The following is a 25584-nucleotide window of genomic DNA, read 5'->3' as shown; positions in this document are numbered from 1 at the left end:
CCACGAAGAATTAATACCGCTCTTAAGGCCAAAGGAGGTCCAGCCCAGTGCCTGCAAGTGTACCTAATAAAGTGTCAGATGAGTGTATTTTACACTGTAATGCAAAGTTGGTTCATTCAACCTAAAGATAAGCAAAAAAAATTTCAGAAGCAATTAAATCTGCAATCACTTCAAGATGTGACAACTTGTTCTTTAATTAAAAACAGTCATTTGTACAAGAAATGTACACATAAAAATATACATGGACAACTACATACTCTATGAATGAATGAAGACACACAGTAAGCAAATGTTTCAAAAAAAAAAAAAAAAAAAGCACATAAAACGATGGGGGAAAAGCACCACAAAAAAAAAGTGTGTTACGTTGCTTTGGTCTAGTCACAGTGGCTACATTTGAAATAGATATTTTGTCTAAATAAAAGACAATGTCACTCAGTTATACTATTTAGTGTTTTACATATTTACACAGAAAAATGGTCATGCAACGATGAGGGGGAGGAAATGAGAATTCGATATGCACACAGTGCTTTGGAGTGAGGGAGTCTGCTTTCGAACACCTGTGCTTGCTGTTAATATGAACCTGTGGTGAGTAATAACAGTCTAGGCTTGGTTAACAACGTGAAAGTGGTTGGATAAACTACGCTTTTTCCGTTCAAAGTTACTTCCAATGGCTTTACTTTGCAATCACAATTTATGCACAGACCTTTAATGCTCCACAATACCTCCTCAGCCACAGTTATGTGGTTATGCAAAATATAGCCAAATATAGCCATGAGCATTCCTTCTCTCTGCCCATAACTTAATAACGAATCCCTCAAAAACGACTTGTGCAGTTCTAAACAAATGACGTGGGAAAACCTGAAGACGACAGCGTGAATGAGCGTGAGATTACGATGCAGACAGTCAAGTGAAAGATCAATCAAAACGGAGAGACAACAGACCAAAAAGTAGCCTAAAATAAGAGCTCCCCGCTGCTCTATCACCTGCAAGGTTTGGTCATTAGAAGGTTTTCCACACAGATTATATAATGTAAACATTAAATTTTCATGCATTACAGTATTAGGTGCACTCTTCCTTTGTCGCCACCTCCATTTGCAATTGATCCATCATTTGAAATATTGGTATGAGATATACATTAATCCACACACTTATACCAGTACTACAACAAAATATCTTCGGGTGCTATATATATATAAAAAATATACAACATCTCCTCCATTATATAGATTTTCATTTAACTATTAATCCTCGATATAGACTCTGCAAAATAAAAGCTCTCAGCAGCCCACTACCGCCATGCTCAGTCGTATGCACAGCCCTGCATAATACCGTGAGAAAACAGCAGCGCAACCCACAGTTTTTATATGTAACATGCTCCTCGCCGGTTTATATTTAGGCCCTCAAAAACTGACCTGCCTTGAGGACATTCAGTGCTGGAGCTACTGCATCTGCAAACTCTCACCTGACTGCTGCGTGAACCAGTTTCTTCTGAAATCTCATACAACAAAGACATGCAGACATGCCAGTCTCACTTCCTGTATAGCAGTCAGTGAAGAGTATAATCTAGTGGGCAGGAAAAACGGGAAGGGTAGGAAGACTTCATAACAGTTATTTGGCTTTGCTTTGCCAAGAGGTACATAAAGGGAACTAATGGGAGTGAAGGGAGATAAATGGAAACTCTGAATAAGAATGCAAACAGTTCAAACACTGGCTTAAATCTCTGTAATTCTGTAAATATGCTCTATTTTTAGTTTCCTGATACCAACCACAGAGGTGCCTTTCACTGTTATAAAAATAGCTGAGTAAGAAGCAAACAGAGAGAAGAAAAAAACAGAGAAAGAGGGGAATCGGCAGCATCCTGGAAATATCACTTATACTAAAACGTTTATGTGAGATCGGTGCATTGTCTAAAGAATTGACACGTGTGCAACAGTTGGTGGTCTTGAAAACTTGAGCAGAGTTCAAATAAAGCATTTCCTTTGAGTGTTTGGTTTGGCGTTCCCGGTAGGTTTTCGGAAACGGCTGAATAGGATGTTCACATGTAAGCAAGGAGGCGCACGTCAGTATTGGTTTGTTTGAATTGAAAACAGTTGAGTCCTGAACAAAAAGAGGGCAGGGAAGTTGTGCAAAATAACAGCGTGCTTCTCAGATGCTCTCGTTACTGCATTTCTCAGAAGTGACAATACATTCCTCATCAAATACGCACAAGCCAAAGAACAAAATATTGGTATTTTTTTTAGACTTGGTAAAATGAACTTTGATGCTATCAACTCCATGAAATACAAACAGCAGTTAACAGTAATATTTGGGATTTGGAGGACTGGTGCAGCGGGGGTTTGCGTCGCCGATGAGCACGGTTCGGGTGGGTGATGACGTCGGCTTTAATAACCAGGTGATTGATTGGTCATCTCTCGTGGTGCATGAGTACGTGCACGCTGGTGTCTGGGTGTTTCACGTCGTGTGCTACCAACAAAGTTGTAACCAGATTTCTCTGTGTGTAGTAATGTTTTTTTGCTTTAAGGTTCCCATCGATTTTCAATACCCTGATTTGAACGTGGTCTGAGAAATAAAACACTTCTTTCCCTCCTCTCGCTCCCACAGATGGAAACAGGTCTTTGTGCTGGCTTTGTAGTGGAATAAAAACCCATTAAAAGCGTAGTGGGAGACACCTTAAAAGGATTTACTGGGAGTACATTTGTGTTAGCAGGAAGTGAGAATGCACCTTTTGGGAGAGCTCCCTTTTAACAGTGACAGGTGGTGAGTGCTTGCTCGATGATCCGGGCAAAGCCACGTTGAAGATAGTGCAGTATTTGGCCCAGAGTTGATTGTTTGGTTTACACCTTCAGAGTGTTGCCATGGTTTTTATTTGGACATATTGCTCGCAGCGCGTGTGTGTTTATATCTCTGTGGCAGTGATTTCCTCAAAGTGGATGTCATTGCTGCCGCTGCGCACTTCATAGTCCTCCATATCCCTGTTCTCCAGCTCCAGACTCAGCTCCCTCATCACTCTCTCCAGATCACGGTTGCGACGGTACATCTGGATGTAGTTCTGCTGCAGCTGTTTCTGGTAGTGGATTACCTGAGTTGATGGGAAAACAGCATTTGAGTTAAGTACATAGGTAAGGAGGATTAGCATAAGCTTTAAAATCTAGTTTGACACGTGTCACACTGAAGGAAAAAGATTTAAAGTCAGTCGCCACGAAATGTTTACCTTCTCCTTTTCCTCCTGCCACACCCGCCTCTCTTCGTCGAAACGTGACAGCTGCTCCTCACCAGTCCTCCTCTCATACATGAGCTCAGCCTTCAGCCTATCAACCTGTTTCGATGTATCATGTTTAGTTCCTTTTCTTACAGAAATTTAAAGCAAAAAATTTGTAATGCTCGTCTCTACATGGGCCCATAAGCTACATAATAAATAAATGACAGCACAGAATGCAAAGTATTCCTATCAAAAGGCCACAAAACTGAGCTGACACAAAACCTCAATTGCATCAATTCACTTTCATCACATATGCTTGTAAAAGTTACCGAAAAACACATACCTGTTGCCTGAGTCCCAACACTGTTTCTGCATTCTGCCTCTGAGCCTTGGCTTCATCGCTCTCTCCACCCCAGACCAGATGAGTCTCCTCTCCGTTGCGGTACACAGAGGGACTGGGACCTCCCCTTCCTGCCACAGCTCTACCCTGTTGCAGCGTCAGACTCATGCATTGCCCCTTCATGGCTACATTTCCAGGCAGAGCAGGTCCGCTGTGACCGGTCAGAGCGTCACGTAGCCGGGCTGTCTCCTCTTCCAAACGGCTCACTTTCTCCCGGAGCAGCTCAGCTTCACTCTTGCGCCTCTGGAGTTCATTTTCGCAGACCTCCAGCTCCAGTGACCGCGTCCGCAGAGCAGTCTGGGCCTCCTGGGATCGAATCTGGCTGGCTTGCAGCTCAGAGCGAGCTTCTCTAAGCTGGGCCTTCAAGACCACAATGTCTCCTGCCTTCTGGCTGAGCTCCGACTGGATCTCCTTAAGCTGCTGCTTCAGGAGAGAGATCTCTCCTGACTTTTGACATACCTGGTGAACAACAGAAAGAAAGTGAGAGAGAGGCAAACCTCAATTTCTTCCAAGCTTACAAGTTCGTTTCAGGATTTTATGTTTTTATTAGTTGCTAAAAAGTAAGAGATGAACAGAAAATGAAAAGAGCAACTGACAAACAAAAATAGGATCACACAAATTCACAGCTGAGACATTTAATCACCGCGCTGCTTCTGACAGATTCATGACTGACTGTCTGGTATCTCGCTTTCACCTACCTCCCACTTTGTCTCCTCCAGACGTGGCCCTAGTTGGGTCTGCTCCCTCTGGATTGTGGCGCACCTCCTTTCCAGTGTCTCTCTGTCCTGCAGCAGAGAGGAGAAGTCCTCCTGTAGCTTCTTTTTCTCCTGCTGTAGCTGAAATACCTGACAACACACAAAGATGCACGTGATCATGCTTTCTTACAAAAACACAGATGTGCTAATCTAAAATAAGACATGCAAGTGTGGAGAGAGAAAACTACTAAAGCATAAGACAACATTAAATAACTGGAACAAAAACAAACACATTTGTGGCAGAGTTTGGGTTCACTGTGTAATGGATTAATCGAGCTTTCTAATTTAACGCTTACATTTCTTCATTTAATATTTTTAAATACTTGGCATACCTGTAATTGAAGCACCTGCTGTGCTCTCTGTGCCTTCTGAGAGGCCTGCTTCATCTTCGTGGCACAGCTCTGTCTCAGCTCCTCCATCTCTCTTTCACAGCGGCGCTGCTTCTCTTCATACACCTGTCACAGTAAAAGACGCAGCTGAGAGGTCAAACATCAGCTCCTCAGCGTATCAAGTTTATGATCGGTGTCTTGAGGCGACCGTGTCTCACCTGGCAGATGGCAGCTTCATTCTCGTCCAGATTTTCTCTGAGCTGCTGGAGCTCCAGGTCCCGTTCCCTCAGCTTCTCCTCGAGCTCCCGCACCACGGCCTCGTAACCCTCCACGGGGGGTGGAGAGTGGCCACAGGACCCACTGTCTGACAGGGGCTGCCCGCGCCCACTAAGTGACCCCGAGCCTGTGCTCTTGCTGGACGAGGAACGTCCACTGTCTGAGTTACTGTGACCGTGACTCCCGCCTCCACCAGAAGTATTTCGGCTGATGCCCGACACAGGCTCCAGCTGGCCTCCTGACCCAGAACCAGCACTGGAGCCCTCACTGGGAGCCAAACTGTAACCTGTGCTGCTGTGAGTAGGGAGGCTGGAGAGCGAGTTCCTCCCTGAATCTGACATGGAGCAGGACTGACTGCTCCGAGCATTGCGACCACCGGTGTAGGAGTTGCACTTCCCTTCAGAGTTGGAACTGCTGCTTCCACCATTCCCGCTTGTACCGCTGGCACTGCTGGATCCTCCATGGGGCAGCAGAAGGTTGAGGCTGGCCTCCGACAGAGTGCTGGCACCTGGCCGTGGCGAAAGATACTGTACGGAGTGCCGATTCTTGGGAACGACAGGCTTGAACGCTGTAGGACGGATCAGCACTTTCTCCATGTTCTGAAAGTGTAGATTATTAAAAAAAACCCAACTAGCATTAATGACTGTTGTGTTAATTAGTAATGACTGAGTAAAACTCATTAGTAAAGGCTGAGCGATGTGCTGGCAGGCCACCCCACAAGGCTCTGATTAGTTTGGTTTGGTTTAATTGATATTTAAAGGGTTCATTAAGCAATTTCCTTAATGATATTCCTATCGTATAAGATGGATAGACAGACGTAAGATGGAGAAGAGTGGAGGAGAGGAAAAAATCTGATTAAAGGGCACAGAAACAAAGGGCACAGACGAGAGCGAAGGGAGAGTCGTGACAAAGACTGAGAGCGTGAAAGCATCCTCTCCTCTGTAAGCATTTTCTTAATGATCTTTCTCAGAGTTCACTAAAGACGTCACTGGATGCGAGCGAGCTCTGACACTCATCATGATGTGTCTGCAAGGTGAGCAGCTGTCAAATGATCCATCTGAGCCTGTCAGGCCGGTTATTAAGCTTCCCTCCGGATCGATAGGAATAAATAGCCAATTAGACAGCTGAGGTAATCTGCTGTAAAACGTGTTCACGCAGGCAGCAGAGATAACAGATTAAAAAAAAGTCCTCAGTATGATATTTGATGTCCTGGTGGGTGATATTGAGATGTAATTTAAGAAGAAACTGACCTATAAATATCTTCAGATTAGAGGTCAGGGGCACTGACAGAGGTGCTGGGGTTTCAGTGTCATGCTGAAAGGCACTTTCCACTTTCTGCACCACCCTACAGCCCCAAAGGATGTGAGATATGCGAAACAGTACGGTATGGTAAACGATTAATACACAGTTTAAGATCTTTCAACTACATTTAATAGATTTCTTTAGCAGATGAAGCTGAAGATTGATATGGACTCAAAGGCATGGCCAATTGATTTGGACAGTTATTATACTTTTTTATTTTTTATTTCGTTTTGATTTTTTAAAAATTCTGTTTAGTTTCTTTTAGCCACAAGATTGGGTTTGCTAGTTTCAGTTTAGTTTTTATTAGTTTCAGTGTTAGTTTTAGACTTTTGTCAATATTATTGTATTTATTGCAAATGTCAGAGGCAAGAATATTTTTATTCTTGCATCCTCTTGTTAATATCAGCAAAATGAAATCAGAGTATTAAATCAGCATCATCTTCCCAGATTATCCCTGTACTTCTCCTCACCTTCTCCAGCTGTCCAGACACTGGGATGAGTTTGGGAGGAGGTCCACCAATGTTCCCATTTAGAGTCCTGTTGTCTTTTTGGTCCTCTGAGTCGCTGCAGGGGCTTGCAGCAGTCAGCACCAGGTTGTCGTTCCAGTCTCCAACCACCACCTCCTTGCTCACATACCCAAAGTTCCCATTAGTGCTGCCACCGACACCGCCTACTGTTCCAGCAACCGTTACACCCCCTCCTGTCCCAGCAGAGTTTCCAGGCCGTGGCTGCTTCTTTGTGGGAAGCGGTGGAGGCAGAACCTGGGCCTGAGGCTCTGTTCTGTTGCTGATAACCAGCAGCTGCTCCAGGGAGCTCCCACTGCGGAGGGTATTATCCTGGAGCCGGAAGCAGCTGGTAGCTGGCGTGGAGCGGCGTGGCTTGGTGTTGAATTCGCTGGCAGCCCTGCAGTGTCTCTCTTGGTACGTCCGGCCTGATATGAGACTACTCACTGACCCCATGGCTGTGTCAGAGGTGCAGTGCCCACAGGGGCCAGAGCAGGGACCTGAGGGGGAATGGGATGATAGCGGCCGGCACTGCTGGATGTCGAGGCCTGGATTCGGGTGGTCACTCACGGTCAGGGGTAGTGCCTGAACCAGAGCCATGGTAGCCCGACGGCGTCAGACGCACCACACACTCTGATAAGAGAGAAAACAGACACAAAATGTTACATTTATACTCCAGATGCAACTATTACACAGGTTTTTTATTCAATGGTGTTTATCCTAGTGTTGTATTTTTATTTTATTCAAAAACACAACACTAGGCACGAGAAAAGATCACTGCAGAAAGCTGCACTGCGGTGGATCAGTCAAACTACATCAGCGTGGGCTGTAGCTGCAGAGCAAAAGTAGCAGTAGCCGTGTGGAAGGTAAAACACTAAAATGAGACTTGCCAAGAAGGACGCAAAGAAGGGTATCGGATGGGTTGGGCTTAACTCTGAACTGACGCTTCGCTCCACTAATGATAAAGTAAGTCAATCAATTTAACAAATCTAAACCAATCTATTTTATCTTAAAGCCCTGCAAGAGATCAAATTCTGTGGACATGCATTTCAGCTGATTTGACAGGTGTAAAAATTTGGAGCATGTAAGACGCTTTGGAAGGAAACACTTTCTCATGTAGCAGCTTTGGCTCCTGTGTCCACAGCTGTCTCACACATCATGGGTGGGAGGAGATAAAACTTAATGAAAAAAATCTTCATATTACAAATCACCTCTGAACTCTCTTCAATGTGTTGCCATTATTAACAAAACTTTAAATGCAGACATATGTTTTGGAAGAAATTGTGTTTCGTTCTTACAGTAGAGTTCCAGAGACTTGAAGAATCAATGGCCTGTATTAGTATAGCGCTTTACTAGTCCTTAAGGACCCCAAAGCGCTTTACACATCCAGTCATCCACACATTCACACACTGGTCATGGCAAGCTACATTGTAGCCACAGCCACCCTGGGGCGCACTGACAGAGGCGAGGCTGCCGGACACTGGCGCCACCGGGCCCTCTGACCACCACCAGTAGGCAACGGGTGAAGTGTCTTGCCCAAGGACACAACGACCGAGATTGTCCAAGCCAGGGCTCGAACCGGCAACCTTCCGATTAAAAGACGAACTCCCAACTCTTGAGCCACGATCGCCCCAATGAGCAATGAAGCAAACTTATTTTTTCTGATTCACTACACCCACTTTACAGCTGTTTGAAATATTTCAAACCCCCTCCCCCGTGACCTCCACAGTCACGGCTCATCCCTCATTAAACATACTGTATCTACTGCTAATTGCCAGTGTCATTAACGAGGCAGGAGGAGAAAAAAAAAAAAGAGGATGGATTTAGTAAAGGGTGAGGGGGGTGAGTCACAATCATCTCCAGCTCCAGCTGCTCTGTGATATTCCTGCGTGTCCTCGTCTGAACCTGCGAGCAGTCATCTGGGTATTATTCCTAAAGTGGTTTGAAATTTATTCACTTTACCGTTTTATGATGACAAGGCTCACACCCATCAAAGAACATCTTTGAAGGAAATGAATATTAGCTTCAGTCGGTTGCTGTACTATTTTTAGGCAGTGAAACATGGATAGATATTATTAACACAATAAATGGAAGCAGATTAAGTCTTCAATTTGCAGATAGCATTATCAGTATTGCCCAGAGGGGCATAGACGGGACTCGCATCCTAGCCTGCTGTGCCAATCTGAAACCCGTCTGGCCAAGTGGAATAATCCTTTGTGCCATGGCTGCACACGGTTATGTACATGTCCATTCTGAAAAATGGTGACAATAATCACCCCCTAAGAGAAGTCTATATTCTCGGAAATACAATAAATACAAACACCAGCTGTGGATTAAAATAAAAAGGAATGAGAACAGTTTTGGTTGGCTGTTCTAAAGCAAGTGTGTTAACTCATGTTTCAGATCTCACAAATTGAGCCAACAGTGCAAACTCTTGAACAGTGTCTCACTGAAGGCGTTCATGGTATTGGTATTATCAGAGACTACCTCGAGAATTTGGGAGTGGAGCGGATGGATGTCAACCCTATCGAACACTTGTGAGATTGGCTCGGGCATGCTGTTCATGGCAGAGTGAGAACAAAACCACACTGGCTCGCTTTTCTGTACAAATGTGGCAGCATTTAAGGGGAAGTAAACAGGTTTTCCAATAGTATAAGATTTATTGCCAAGAAGCAGTGTTACAACAAAGAAATTATCAACCAAACATAAACTTCCTTGCTTTTTATTCTAAGCTTACATACACCCGCTCGAGCAGTATACCAGCAGGGTTCATATATAATCAGCCGATTGTAGCCATTTGCCGGTATATCGGTATCAGCGTTCGTAACAGTCAAGTAAAGACGACACAGGAGAAACACGCATCAGCCATGTTAAGAGTGTTGATGGTGGATTGTTTGTCTGCCAGAGATTACCCTGAAACTTTTCCATTTTGTCAAAAGGTGTTTGAGACACAACAAACACCAGAACCAGCTGATCCGAGGAGAGTCAGCAGCATGTAAATGAGTTACACAACTTACTTTTTAAAATGCATGATCATCTTGTCTTAGTAAGGACATATACATAACTGTATATGAAAACTGTTTGGCAAATGTTTCTTTCATGTATCTTATTGAAAATACTGGCCAATATATCGGATATTGACTAGTGGTATTGGATTTTTAGATGATTGGCCCAAATGGGTGAGTGACATTGATTCCATCCATCACAGACCACTACTGGAGTGGGTTTTTTCTTACACTCAGTATTTCACTCTCCAACAAAAGTCGGTCATCAAACGACTCATTTTAATTTGGAAGAAAAGCGGTCTTTTAGCTGCTAACCATCTGCAATGACTACACAGCTGAATTAAGAAAAGCTAAACTATCTCCTCCACCCCTTTCTCGTCACATCTAGCTTCAAAAGGATGGCAATGGTGAAAATGCTCATCTCAAGGCTTAAAGATGGGACTCTACAAATTAAAGGTTTATATCATGGTGGCATGAAATTTTCAAGGGGTCACTAGAGGAACTGAGGTTTTTGGCACTTCAGTGTTGGCCTCATTTTGTGTGCTCGAGGTTGCCTCACACATGACACACAGCAGGAAACAGTCAAGCTCCGACATGTTTGTATTATTGAAAATACTGTGTGATTTAGATGAGAGAGCCTTACGGGCAGAGCGTGCAGCAACTCACACATCACACCCGCTCGCTAGTGGTGAATGCAACAGATATTAACTGTGCTATTTGAATACTGGTGCAATTGGACATCACATGGACTTTGTACTTGGAAGCTGGGAGGTTAACTGGGCATTTGCTGTTTCACATGCAGCTCTGTTGGGTAAGAAAAGCTGAAATATTTTGATTGTTCGTGAAAGTATGTTGACATAATGGATTTTATTTGTCATTAATGATTGAATCCTGATCAAGCAATCAAGTTTACAATATCCTGCTTTGATTTTATCACTGAAAAAATACAACTCACTGGATAGGAGTTTGAGGAAAGCATATGTAACGGCTCAAACTATTCATTCGTGATCAGTAAGCAGGACGATTCGATTCCTGCCAGTTCACTCCATACTGACTAAACCGTCTGTGAGTACATGGCAGAGAGTGACGGGGAGTTAAAGAGACGAGACAGGCTTCGTGAGTACTCGTGAGTCAAGGAGATAAAGATATGCGTGGTATGTGATCATTTCCAATGCCAAAATAATCACGCCTCACACAACCTCCTTTCCCCTTTGATCCAGCCACCACTAACCCCCACCCTTCTCCTCTACACTCCCAGCCCTGACAAGGACCTCTCAGGCAGGGATAATAGAATTAACAAGCCTCTGCGACCGTCAACCGTGACCCCCTCCTCCTGAGGAATGGGGTGGGGGGCGGCTGGTCTGATTCTGCCCTCCCCTCCCACCCCTGTGACCTCCGAGGGCAGGGCTTTGTTCTGGCTACTCGGGCAACAAATCTCAAAAGCTAATTTCCCCCTCTGATGTTGCTCACTGGTTGGTTCTTAAAAGTTATTGAAGGCCTCCTCTCCTCCTTGGTTCTTCTGAGAAAGTGAAAATATTTTCATAATCCGCTCCATCCGCCCTCACTGCTTCCTCCACCTTCCTCATTACACGCATCCTCCTCTGCTGTCAGCAGCACAAGACAGGCAGAGAAAAAACAGCCATCACCACTAAATATAGAAAACATCTCAAGTGCCTGAAATCATTCTGATAGTCTTTCATGAGGCATTTGATTCGGTGTTCAAAAATAAACTCCAATAGTGTTACAGCTAGCTGTGATGGGGTCAACCCAGGGGCACTTTACACCACATCCTGACACTCTAAAACTATTAAATGATGCTGAACCGCTTAAAGGCAGCATTACTGCTTCTGACAGGAACTGGAAATACTTCAAGTGGATGTGAGAGTTTAGCGTCCACATGGTACCAACTGGCCCAGGATGAACAAGAGCAGGGCTGATAGAAGAAAGAAGTTCCCAGGTAGCTCTCTAACAAGATCCAGAAGTCAGTTCTGTGACGGGGAAATAATCCCGTTATGATAAGTCTGTTAATAATGCCAGTCCTTCCCAGGAGAGGAAACCCCATTATTGAGCAGCAGTAGATCGCCCCTTGCAATCCCACGCAACCTCAGAGCTGTTCCGGAGACTCTGCTGGGCTCAGGACAAACTCAGAAAAGTGAGAACACGAAGGAAGGAAAAGAAAGGGGATAAGGGGTAAACACACAAAGGAAGGCTAGCTGTGAGTGTTGCCTGGGGTTTTAGGGGATTTTCCAATATCAGGTTGCCCAAAAAGAGGAGCCAAACAGAAATGAGCTTCAGGGAGAACCGTGCATCCATAATCCTGTTTATCATTATTTTGCCAGTGCAGAGACACAGAGGTCTGAGCACCTTAACGTCTCAAATCAAATGTGAACCGAGACAACTTGTCTTTGCTGAACCACCTCCTGCTGACCGAGCAAAAATGCTGTTACTCATGTCGGCTTGCAGGAATTTTCCTTCAACCCAACAAGCCGAAGACGACAACGACATGCAGTGAAATCTGCACGGCAGGCCACAGCTGTGTTATGGCTGTGAAAACAAGTCATGCTGAAGCATCTTCGGTCCTGTAAAACCCGAGGGTTTATGAGTACATGCGGTCAAGCAGCAGAGTGTGGCATTCTGTTTAAACTCAAATGTAACTAGCAAAAAGTGCTTTCCTTTGTAATCCAGGACATGCAGCTTGATGACATTGTAAAAAAAACTAGCGTATGCCGTAATCATGATAAACGTATCCATTACTGACACACAGGGCTAAATTTGCTTAATTAATCCTTTAAAATTTGAAGATGTTTTGACAAAAGACACAAAAGTCCCTGTTTTAGACTAATTTCAATAGAGCAAAACAGCAAATGTTCACACTGGAGCAGGTAGAACAAGGAAATGCATAAACTGCAGGGTGCTTTCTGTTTATTTACACCTGCATTAGATCAGACCAATTAAAGCACATCCAGTATTCATTCTGCTTTTATCTCAGGTCTATTCTCCACCAAATATCTTCTTGTTTCTAAATATCTAAATATCTTCTACATTTCTGATATCTGTATGTCAGAAAAATGTAATTTATTGAACAGTTTCTGATGAATAAACTGAAAATAACACATTATTTTTGGCCCCAAATCTTCACTCAGCAGACGTCTCAGGCATGAGGATAAAAATGTGCATTTCATTTGAAAGCGGAAGTCAGAATTTCTGAGTTCTCAGTCTGCATTTTCAGCTGAAATGCCTCCTCAGAAAGTTGGAGGAGCCCCACCAACCCTGACTTCACAATCCAAGATGGTGGCATCGCACATAAACAGAAATAAAAACTTCCACTGTTTCCACTTCCACTGTTGTGAGTTAAAGCTGGCTAAATAAGCCATACACAGAGCATTGACCAGGCTTTATGCATAAACCTGCTGCAGCGGTGTTTAAAGTGCATTGTTCCACCTCGTTAAGGAGCAAAACGATTTTTCCTTGCTTTTTCAAATTTACTACTGGAACAAGCTCAACTCATGAGCAACGTCACTCCTAGCTCCGACCTCCGAGGCAAGTGGAACACCCTCAAAACACCTGTTAGTGTGACTTGGCCACCCAGCCAGCAAAGTTTGCCCCTTTAATGATGCTGCAGACTTTTCCACCTGTGGTGACAATGCTGCATGGATTGTAAACATCGCTGTGTTTAATCATATAAGAATGTGTTGCAAGTGAATATTTATGTATTTCACATTGTTACCAAAGGTACTTATGTCTCCTCCCTTTTTCACAAGGAGTTTGCATGTTTGATTTGGCAGCATTTTACACTGATACCCTTCCTGATGCTACCTCAAAGGTGGATTTGTGTCCCCTATGAACTAGCAACCCTAACCCTAGCGCTTTCCAAGAAAATGTGTAAACCACTACAGTATGGAGCCATCTCTCTCCTGTCACTCTTTCTTTTCCATCCTCACCGTTTCATACCACTCCCTGCTCGCTGGTCTATGCAGCTAGATTTTCAACTGCCCATTCTTTAACTGCAGCACCACAGTGTGACTAACCAAAGGTAAAGCCAGTGTATAGATCAGAGCAACAAGTGGAAAGAATAAAAATCACCAGATCAGAGTCGGTGCTGCAAAAATATCAGTATGCAAGTGGTAATAAGAACCACACATTATGATGGGGTGGCCGCCGAGCTGTATATTTTTGATCAGTGGCACTCAAGTACTTCCCCAGCAGGACAGAGAGAGTGCATAACATGAAATTGAATGCTCGCAGCAGAAAAATGCCACTCTGGTATACAGATCCTGGGTGGCCTTGATTAATCTTGAGACAAGTGATCGCAGTGGATGGAAACAGAGAGAGAGACAGAGGTAGAGTGAAAATCAACAGGCTAGGTGAGTCACAATAATCCTCGATGGCTGCTAACAAAAGAGGATCCACAAGTACAGGCAAGGCAGCGACACACAAGCACACAATAAGGCAATCAGTTCAGCCCTAATCTGCTCACCTCTTTATTTGTCACGCATCTACTCGCTGAAACGCCGCAATAAAACTTCAAACGGGCAAGAAATGGTATTATAATGAAGTAAGCCGACACCACTGTAAAATGAGACATGTCTTTTAAAGTTTTGCCAGAAGACCTGAGGTTATATTATTCCATCATTCCTGCACAATGACTGTCTGTCTGAGTGGGCGCTCACTGTCACCTACCCCCACATGGCTAGGCTTTACAGTCTCAGTGTGTGTGTTTTGCTGAATGCATGCATACTTTCTTAGTCCTCATTAACTCATCACCTTAGAGCCAAATCTCTCTTCACTCAGGAGAGATATTGTCCTCTTTGTTTGACGCTAACTTTTTTCGTGTTGAGCTCTGACTTCATTTTTTCATTTTCTTTGTCAAAAAAACCCCAAACAAACAAAAAACTGGAGAAATACGTTTTCTAGCAAAGTGCAAGTCTGTGCAGGAGTAACTGGCAACAGGTTCTCCTTTGCTCCATTTTTTTCCTTTTGTGCTTTTACAACCAACTTGTTGCTGTTGCAGACCTTAGCCTCTCCCTCTGTTTGGAAGCGTTGCCATGGCATTTGAGGCCCACATTTTTCATGTGCATGGCGAAATGAGATAGAGTCAGGAAGCGTGGTGAAAAAAAGAAAGGAAGGGAAAGAGTGATAGAATAGGTGAATAGGTGAGTGAAGGAGTGTGTTTTGTGCATTTGTGACAGTTTGACAGCAGACAGGTTTAGTTCTTTAGCATCTCAAAGCATCTGGCCTCAATTTGAACTTGAGAGCGGGCTTACCGAAGCCCAGACTCTCTTGTTGTCCTATCACGCACAGGGACGCTCACACACACATATAGCTGCAGGGGCAAATCATAAAATTCTTGTGGGGGTTGAAACTACTGAAAATGGAAAATGGAAAGACATTTAAGTTGACATATAGCCACGAATAGACCTTGGGAAGATTATTTCTAAGTTCAGTTTGGAACACACTGCCTGTTAGGTTCCCCACAAACACCCACAGCTGACTTAAGAACTGAATCTTCTCATACATTTTGTCAAGATGCACCAGACAATACATGTGGTCACACACACACCAAGCTTCCACAGCCAGTATGTCACTAATAAATGGATTATACTTACTTACAGATGCACACGTGGACAGCTGCAAACAACATGGATGAGCAGTTAGAAGAATAGTTACATTACCATTACCAAGTCTAGTCTAGTTTTAGTGTGTATATGCACATGTTTTGTTTACTCAGCTACTCCTTTTATACACTTCAACCTTGATGGGTTTATGGCTGTGGTGGTGTACCACTGTTACACCAACACAGTGGATTTTTTGTTTTATCATACAATGATATACATGATGTGAAGAGAGTTTTACAAAAGTAGCGACTTAACTGTTTAGGAATTACAGACATTTTGATTCATAGTTCGCCATTTGGGCTCAAAAGTAACTGGACAATTGACTGACAAGCAGATTCACTGCCAAGTGAGAGCTGTTCCTTCATTATTCCACTGTAAGAAGAGGGTAAAAGGCATAAAAGATCTAGAGTGGATTGCAAGTACCTAACTTGCATTTGGTAGCTGTTCACTGGAAGTCTCAATTAGGCTCAGAGATGTCAATGAAAGTTAACAGTCCTTTATTAGGCTTAAAACTAAAATAAGCTTCAGAGAGACAGCAAAAAGTTCAAAAGTGATCAAGTCAGCAATCGAATGAACTGGCCCGGTGAAAAAGACTAACAGGTCTGAAAACCCAAAGAAGACAACTAATGTGCATGATCGCAGATTTATTTCCATGGTTCAGAAAAACTAAATCTAACCAAGTCAAAACCACTCTCTGGGAGGTAGTCCATAATCAAGAGATGCCCTCATGAATGAAAACACAGGGAGCTTACAGTAAGGAGCAAAGCACTAGTTAGACTTTGCCAGAAAACATTTAAAAAAAAAACCCTGTTCTGATCCAAAAAAAATTCTTTGGAAAGGTGAGACCAAGATGAAAGATAAAGGATAGATAGTTTAAAAAAAAAGAAAAAGCATGGATAAGGAATCAAACAGCTCATGACAGATAATGCATACCACGTTATCTGTCGAACACGGCGGAGGTAATGTTATGTCATGGGCATGCATGCCTGCCAGTGGAGCCAGGTCATCAGCACTCATTGATGATCTCACATGCTGACAGAAATAGCAGCATGAGTATGAATATGAATTTAACATGGCATTAAATTTTAGGTCTGACATATTTAAATTTGTATTAGAAATGACAGAGAACTCAATACCCAGCCTTTAACAGTGCTTCAGTCAGCTGACGCTGGAGGAAACTGAGGTAGCAGTATGTGTAAAAAGGGGAAGATGGCTGACATTCCTGGTCTGCTCCAAATGTTGGATTTTCCAGGAGGTTTTCCAGCCACTGAAAGTTATCCAGCAGTGGTCAGCGGTCAGACCCACAGACACTGGAAATACCAAGAATGCCGGTGGTAGAGACACATGGATTAGTCTGGCCAGTGGACTACCGTTTGTCAGGATCAATGACCAGTTCAAACTAAACTATTTCACTTAATTTATGAAATCTTATCAGTGGAAGTGTCATCTGTCATCTGGTCTTTAACAACATGGCTAATCCAAACTCTGTTTGAAGCCTCATTGTCCCAACAGTAGTGAGAAGAGCAAGTTTTCCCTCCTAAACTTCCCTTCCTTCCCCCCCTGCTGCTTTGGCTGTACGACAGTGGAGGGCCATTGTTTCAGTTTAACAAGAGGGTAGAAAGCAGAGAGAAAAGGCCTGTTATCTTACACTGAAAGCAACCACACTTTGGCACACAATGTGACCTATAATGCGACGCAGAACAAAGACGGGGTAGCGAGCGATATGACTTTCTCTTTACTGGCATCCTTCAATGAGGAAAAGTAGGACTCGATATCTGAAAAGTCTCAAATTTTTCTTATGTTTCTCAGAAAGTGTCACAGCTCGAGAGTGAAATCAGCAATCATAGCTGAAGCAGAAGATAACAAAGACAATGCCGCCCACACGCATACACAAAAAACACAGAGTGCTACTAAATACAGCCAGGCAAATGAGTTCCACAGCAGCTATTACATAAGCAACAACGCCTCACTTTAACTGTGCCAGCCTCACTGCATAAATTCAACTCCACTCATGTGGGAAAATATCTGACATGGCGAAGGAGCACATGTGCAGACGTATTCAGACATACTGTCCGTGCCGCTGCAAACTCGAGAAAGACAGAGTGGGGACAGGCTGGCTTGGAAAATACTCATTCAGCAAACTGAGCACAAGCCAGGCCGACTTCGAATCTCTTGCCGTCTCTCTGTCTTCCTGCATATCTGTCTGTCTCTTTCTGGATTCGTCCACCCTGCTCTTCAACTAGAGGCTTTACATAAACACCTGGCATGAGATGTAGCTAAATGGGATCATTGCAAAAGAATGGAGCCGAGCACAGAAAGTGTGAAAGGGGCTAGTAAAATTTTATGGAATCTGAATCCATCCTTATAATTCGGTCTTTTTGATGAACTTGGTGCCCCCACACCAAAGAGACTACCGCTGCTGAATGGGTACATGTATTTCAAAACGTAATTTGTCCTATTGCTTTAACAAAAACAGCATTTTGTTGCTCTGCTGGAGATGAAAAAGTAATAAATGACACATGGGAAAGAGCTGTAATTCTAAGGTATATAAATAACAGATTTTTCTCCAGGTACGATGCACTCATCATCACCTGAACCATGACAATGTAACCCCCTAAGGTTAGGAAGCCTAAGATGTAACACTACTGTAACCAAAAACACAAGTTCCTAAACTAATATGAGACAAGAACAATGACAGTTCAGCGTTTTAAAAGCATTCTGCTGTTGTTTTATTGACTTTGGAACATTTGCCGTTCTCAGTAAGTCATGTTAGTGCACGATTAGCACATAGATTGTAAATCACTACAGTTTGTTTCTTTGCATGGGCGAGTGCTGTCAAAAACCAGTATGAAAAGCAATAAAAACCTTTATCTGAGAAAGACTGAATAGTTTTGAATAACACTTTTTTTCTTAAGTGTATCTTGTTTTTTTTAAGGCTACTGCCATTAAAAAGTCATTGTTGCACATGTTGGTTATATTCAGAGGTTATGTGCAGCCTACCATACATTTACCTTTAAATGCTTGCACAGCAAGTTGATACTGATAGCATATCCTCCACCAAGTAAACAGAAACAAGCTCATTTATTTCCTTTGGTGTGACAGCTGAAGTCAAACTGGCTAATGCTGTTGTAGGACCCCTTTATTTATATTAACCCTCTCGCACACGGGGCTTTGGTGTTATTTCGGCCGGTCATGTACCTCTCAGATGTTGATTGTTCCTAGCATTTATCCCTGTGTGGGTGCATCAATGGCCACGTGCACATTTATAGAGAGGTGTCAGGTTACGGTATAGTCTTTCAGAAACGGTTTGAAATTATGACATACCTACAGCATAGGCACGTCTGATGAGTAAAGAAACTGCAGCGAGCATTAAAAAGCTATTCGTTCTTATCGACCAGCAGGGGGCGACTACACTGAATTTGGAATGAAGTCTAGTTGTATAGAACCATGGTCCCCAACCTTTTTTGCGCCACGGACTGGTTTAATGTCAGACAATATGTCGCGGATAAATACAACAAAATAAAATGATACAACCAAGACAAAAACTGTGGTATTTTGTAAATATAATAATAAATGCGAATTTACTGTGTAATTGTGTAACTTTATTAGCAGCGCCCTCCTGAAATCCGCCAACAACATCAAGAGCAACATCCTCCTCTCTGGCCCTTAATGCTCTCTGGTTGCTATGGTAACGTGTAAATATTTCTACAACTACAACACGGGAAAAGACCCAGGGAAACCGAGTTAACGATAAAAACCCTGAAAGCCATAAATTTCACACCCGAGCCTCAACTCTTGTGGCCTGGTACCAAACAAGTCACGGACCGGTACCGGTACGTGGCCCAGGGGTTGGGCACCGCTGGTATAGAAGTCATGGAGAAAACGACCCTTTTGGCGCTCTTGACTGTGACCTCAGTAACACAGTTTAATGATGGCCTCAATCACTATTTTTAAAGTCTTACTTAATACAATGTGAGATTTATTTTGTGAATTTGGTTTGATTCAGTCACAAAGAAGGATAAAGCAGGGTATCTTTTACAGTTTGACTGACTAGCATCTATCATGAGTGTCCCTTGGTTTTTCAGGTAGATCCACTGTCTTCTCATCACATCCAATTTCAAAATATGAAGATGGTGACTGTGAAGCAGTTGGGTGACATCATGGTGGCTATGGCTATCCTTTCTTTAGGGCAAATGACAAATGATCTAAAGTTTTTGCTGGCATTCTGTGTGAGAACGTGACTTTAACAAACTGGAACGTGATCTTAAATGAATCCAGCCCACCTAAGCTCAGCCTAAACAGAGAGAGGATAAAAGGTAAAAGACTTTCAAAAGACAAAGAGAGCCACAAAAGGTCTCAATACCTTTTTTTGAAGCTGCTTAACTACCTTTTAGTACTGTGCATACACACCCACAGCACACAGGAAGCATTAGTCAACACGGCTGCAACATGTGACACGTTACCTCATTTATTTTGTCCAGAGAAGATGAGGTAACCCTTCTTTTCCATCTCTGCCCCCATTCTCACTCCCCTTCACCTTACCGTTAACGTCACGTCAGCGTTTGTGCATTTATAGAGTAAAACGTCACTCCTGCGAACTCTGCCAAATCCCATTCTGGGTAATTACAGTCTTCTCCTAGCAAGCCCTCAAATGAAGCCTTAACATGATACAATCAAACACAGATACTACAAAGAGTTGAGTGAATGGACAGCACTGCGAGCTGTCTATAAACATATCTGCTGACGCACCATTCTCGGGCCAAAACAAACTTGATGAGAAACTACAATATGTGGCCCGAGGCACACGAGGAGTCTTGTAATTACACACATAGGGAAGACATGAGAGGAATAGCAGCGGGCTCTACCCCCAGTGCTTTGTCATCAAAAGAAACACAAAGATTCCCTTTGAGTCTTCTGGATGAAAACATGTTTTTTTGCAGGTCACACTTTTGAGATGTGGCCTAATTGTCTGCTTTGGTGCAAGTGCACATGCTGCCTCATGCTTTTCTTATCTTCACTGTGAGTGTGTGTTAAGACAGATTGAATAACACCCTCCTCCTTCTTCTCCTTCTTCCTCCAGGCCAACTGTCCAAAAAGGGGGGCAGCTTTTCTTAAGGCTGAAATTTCAAATCAATACTCCCAACAGTGTGTAATGAGTAGATTAGCCAGGGTCAGGATTAGAAAACCTGGGCTCAGACACCACAAAAAACCCTCATCATCCCACCTCAACAAATCCAGGCAACCAGTTTTGTTTGTCCCTGCACAAAAACTCTTCAGGGTCATTTAGACCAGCCACAAAAGTGACAACTTAAGAGCAGTAACTTCAAGTTTCTGAGTCTGTCAGCTGACTGAAGTTTGTGAATCATCATTTAACTATTCATTACTCAGTTTTTAGAAGTCACCAGCATTTTTTCTTTACTAAACTAGTTTCCATTCTAGTTGCAAAATCCTTGTTGCACGCGCCTCGCTGTCCATCTCCCTTGCGCCTTTCGTTAAATGTAACTCACCCTCATAAGGGGCTTCACACAGAGAGTCAAGGTGCTCATGAATACAAAGTTTATTCTCAGGCAAATTTGCATAAATTTAAACGAAGCCAAACGGCAATGGAAAGCAGGGTGAGGAGAGCCTGAGTTTGGAGAATCTGAGGCATATGCACTGACGTTTCTCATACAGACACATGTAAGAGCACACACACTCTCTCCTTCCCTCCATACTCACTCCAGTGAGAGCCCTGCATCGCTGCCTTCACTTGTCTCTCTTGGAAAAAAAAGTTAAAAAAAAAAAATCAGTCCGGTGCTCTGATGGCTCAGATTCTCCGCGTCTCCCCTTCCTTCTTCTGTCGACTATCTCTCCCCTACAGCATTCCAGCTTCCTGCCGTTGCCTCTGCGCCGCTCCCAGACTTCATATCCTGACACAAGGACTTTCAAATGGAAGCCCTTTTATTTTCCTGTCCCCTCACCACCTCCTTCTTGGTCTTCTCACTTCACTCCACTGTTTCTCTTCTCAGCTTTCCTTCCCTGCTGTCTGCCTTAGCACCGCCTCCCCCACCGCCTCCTCCTCCTCCTCATTCCTCCCTCCCCTCTCCCACTTTTGTCTGCCTCTAGTTTCCCTCTTTTAGCACACACACTACTCTCTTCTGACTCCCTTTTTCTCCTCCCCCTTCTCTTTTTAGCCTTAGAATCATCCCCCTCCTCTTTCACATTTACTCTCTGCATCAGCACAGTGCTGCATCGGATATGACATTTTGGGAAATCTTATCCACTTTTTGTGTTTAGTGGATTTGTGTTCGAGCACAATGGCCCCAGGCATCGGGGGAATACCCCTTTCAACACGGTTTGCAGCACCTATCCCCTTTGGCTAAATACTAGGCCTAGTTACACCCAATTAACAAACAACATCCACCACATGAAGAGCAGCAGTCGCTACAGAGGAAGAAAGAGGGCGAGTCATTTATCTCAGTATATTATATAACATCTTTCTGGCAGCGTGCACCTCATGTTCTCCAGTGCACATGAAAGTGAGTGTGGGTATTGTTCACCAGGTATTAGGAAGATGCCCAGGTCCAGTGGCTGCAAAACCAGCCCAGTTCATCACCCCTTCTCTACTACACTGACAGCTGATAGAAGGTCTTTGAGCTGATATACTGTGTTTGGTTTTCTCCAGACATGGCGGCGGGTATTATGGCCAAACATCTACTTTGGTTTCAAGGTTGTTCCAGAAATCTTGTGGTTTGTTCAGATGCAACTTTACAAACCTGGCAACCCTTCCAAGCCAGTACTACTGTCATTACCTTTAACATTTAACATACCAACTGTAGAGTCAGAGATGCAAGTCTCTCCTTTCCTCATAAATTTACTTCAAGTTTTATGATATTAAGCTAAAGTGCTAATGTTATCAAAGCACTATCATTGTTAGCATCACTATTGCTAAGTCCAGCCTCATACAGCTGTTAAGTGGGTACAGGCAATTAATTGATCAGGACAGCTCAATTGTTGAGTAATTTTTTTTTTTTACAAATAAATTCATCATTTAATCAATAATTAAGTCACTGACTGTTTCAGCCCTAATTTACTTTCAGATCACACACTTGGCTCTTGTGTGGCACGCAGCACTTAGCACTCTTGGTTGGTTGTTGTGTGCTGCCGTGGTGGAAAACCAATAAGAGGACTGAATAATGGTGTGTGTGTGTCATCACTTTCTCTCTCCTTACTGGAACTCCCCCATTCCTCCCTCTGAGTCCCACGGTGGTAAAGTGAGAGAGGGGGGAAAAAAAGAAAGAGTTCACTTTTGCTCCCTGACTTGGCACTTTGCTACCACTAACACAGCCCACCTCTCTGGGCTTAAAATACAACACCAGAAAGCTTTTAGGGTCTTTTATATGTGTGTGACACTGTGCGAGTGTGTGTGAGTCAGCAAGAGTTTCTATTTCAGCCTTTGAATAGGTAATAAAAATCCACAAAACCAGTGCATCAGCTCAGTTTGAGTCAGTGAAAAACAGGACTTGTGACGTATTAAAGAAAAGTGAGAGACTTTGTATCTAAAACTAATATAAATCATTTAAGTGGACATATTATGCTCATTTTCAACTCCATATTTCATTGTTGAACTCTACTAATGTAGTTTTCACAGTACAAAATGATACACAATATACTTTTTGCAGCCCCTGAGTTCATCCACTTTCTGAAACAAGCAGTTTGACTTTCTTTCCTTTCTTCTAATTGGCTGCCCTTCTCAAACAGAAACTTTGAACAGCACTTGGGAGGAGCAGCTGAGTGCCTGGGATATCTGCTGTCAGTGACATCATACAGGTCCAAGAGTAGAAAAAATGTTTGAAACTAAGTGTTTAGAGCAGTCTGAAACCAGAGCTTTTGGACCACAGGGATTACTTGAATACACTCTGGCCAATTTTACTGTGAACTTGTACCTTAAAACCCAGAAAACATTTCTAAAGATGCTGAAACTCTATAGAGATGAGGACAAAGTATGCTTTGGTTTATCACATTAAATCTCATTTTACCCAGCCAAATACAGTTCAGTGAAGCGTTAGCATTTACTAAACAGGTATCAACCAAAAAATGAAATGTTAAGTAGGACTTTGTATTCTGAAAACGACCTTCTAACACAGGTGGTGAGTTGTGTTTTGGGACAGATAATGAAGGAAGGAGACAGCTGGGCTGAGACAGGGAGGACTGGAGGACAAAAATGCAGCAGAGATTGCAGATCTGTAATGGATACAGTGGAAAGAAGAGAGGAAGACAGCTGCTGCTGCCTTGACAACATAGTATTATCACCCCAAATATCTTACAAGTGCTGCCGTTTACTGTTCTTTAGCTGACAGAAATGATAAGGGCTTAATGTCAAGATTGAGTGTTGTGTGACTGCTTTTGAAGAACAACAGACACAAAAAAGTGCATAATATTCTCTGCATTAGCTATATTAGGTGTGTAAAAAAAAAAAGTGAAGTCGAAGAAAATTGTGTTTTCTGAATGAGACAATTTGATTAGCAGCACCTTCGGTGCCTCATGTGAGGCACTCGACTACAGTATGGAACAACATGAGCTCAGCCGCAAATTTCTAACCTCTTGACCTCCTCATCTCTTCTTCTACTCCCTCTAACCCCTGTGTCACATTCTCCAACTGCTATCCTTCTCCAAATCTAGTCCCTAAACAGAAGCATCAAAGAGGCCAAGACCCCTATTTCCATAAATGTTCTTGCATCTGTGTGACAAAATGAGGACACTCTAATATGAGCCCACACATTGTCAGTCCACTGATCAGCATTGACGGCTCTCATGAAAAGAAAGAAGAAGAAAAAAAACTGAAGAGAGAAAGAACACAAAAGGGAGGGCAAGAAAGAACAAGAGTGGGTAGTAGGAGGAGTGGGGGATGCTTGAGTCAGCAAATACTGAAGGTCAGCGTTATCAGAGAAGGGTTTTGTCTGCAGAGGGTGTTTTATTTTTTGTTTTTTAGCGTGGTTCTTTACCTCAGTGTGTCACCCAGCGTCCTCCTCCTGGTGGTCTGGGGGAGAGAGGAAAATGGCAGAGTGCTTTCATCCCAGGACTTTGCTTCTTTCTGGGATTCTCTTCAGGTGGACCGTGACCTGAGGAAAAACAAAGAGTTAAGATGAACTAATCTGACCAGTTGTGTCCGTCAGGTACGAGTGAACTGAAACAGTAAGGGCCAAACATCTAAACTCTACAGTGTGGATTTGAATTTATCTAAAATGGTTAGCATAGGAAAACAAAAACACAGTCAGAAATAGCAAATGTGATGACCTCACAGTGACCACAGTCCAAACATGAAGCTGAAAATGCACTTTTTGATCAATAAAATCTACAATCCTTGATCTCTTCCTTTCTCCTTCTGTCTTTAAACAAGCCACTTTTGAGCTGCTTGCATAGTAACTTAAGTCTCACACGTATGACAGTAGATGTTTTTTCTGCAGATACACAAATATTTATCTTTATACATCACGCTTTTCTTGTGCAAGAGCTAAAAAAGAATCATGAAATTTGTACAAATTTTAAATTAAACTGTCATCTTGTACTGCGGCTCTTACAGCTGGAGTTTTGCACAAGTTTCCTAAAACTAAATGTGGTTCCAATCTTTGGAAGAGAAATGGAAAAATCCTCATTAAGGCTAAAAAATGAAATGAAAAAGAGAAAGAAAACGTATCTATGAGCAGATAAAGAATACGTGTTTGCCCATAATATCAACACTGCTTCCTCCGAATACACTTGTGTGTAAATACCTTATCATAACTTCAAAGTGTAAATGTAGTTCCATTAGTACTACCACCCTCTGGTGTCCAATAATATTAACTATAGCATTTTTCTTGTGGTTTGCAGTACATGCACATGGGAGGATTTTATTTCCACCCCCACCAAAAAATGCTACTTTGCTGGGGTTTTTATTTGTAATTTTCCTAATCTTTTGATTGCACCCTTTTTTCCTCTTTCTTCTTTTCCACTATCTTCACTGGAAGCCGATGAGGTAATCAGTCAGCTTGTTACAGTCTGAAGCAATATGATACGACTATTGATTTTGGCCCCCATGTCCCAGTGCACCAGGGGGTCAGTAATGCCACATCACCCGACCTCCAGGCCAGGATATAGAGCGGCTTTCAGGAATCACAGACCAGTGCTGACTGGGCACTGACAGCCAGTGCCACCAGCAGATAGACTGTAAAACCACAGACC

General features: G+C 43.1%; 1 protein-coding gene across 1 annotated transcript; it reads right to left on the bottom strand.

Annotated features, from left to right (window-relative positions):
* Positions 1 to 777: 777 nt before the first annotated feature.
* lzts2a (leucine zipper, putative tumor suppressor 2a) lies at positions 778 to 21399 on the bottom strand. Its single transcript, XM_085428065.1, has 8 exons — positions 21103 to 21399; positions 6732 to 7397; positions 4902 to 5558; positions 4687 to 4809; positions 4298 to 4444; positions 3543 to 4058; positions 3212 to 3316; positions 778 to 3079 (listed from the first exon to the last, which is right to left on the bottom strand). Exons 2-8 carry the CDS (start codon positions 7362 to 7364, stop codon positions 2897 to 2899), a joined length of 2364 nt encoding a protein of 787 aa, XP_085284191.1. The 5' UTR covers positions 7365 to 7397; positions 21103 to 21399; the 3' UTR covers positions 778 to 2896.
* Between the last annotated feature and the right edge of the window lie 4185 nt (positions 21400 to 25584).

Source organism: Rhamphochromis longiceps, linkage group LG13, assembly GCF_057381845.1.
Source record: "Rhamphochromis longiceps isolate RC_006_pf linkage group LG13, R_longiceps_female_GT1.1, whole genome shotgun sequence".
In the NCBI taxonomy this organism is placed as follows: Eukaryota; Metazoa; Chordata; class Actinopteri; order Cichliformes; family Cichlidae; genus Rhamphochromis; species Rhamphochromis longiceps.
Note: the sequence above shows the minus strand (reverse complement) of the source record. Positions and strands in the feature narration are given on the sequence as shown.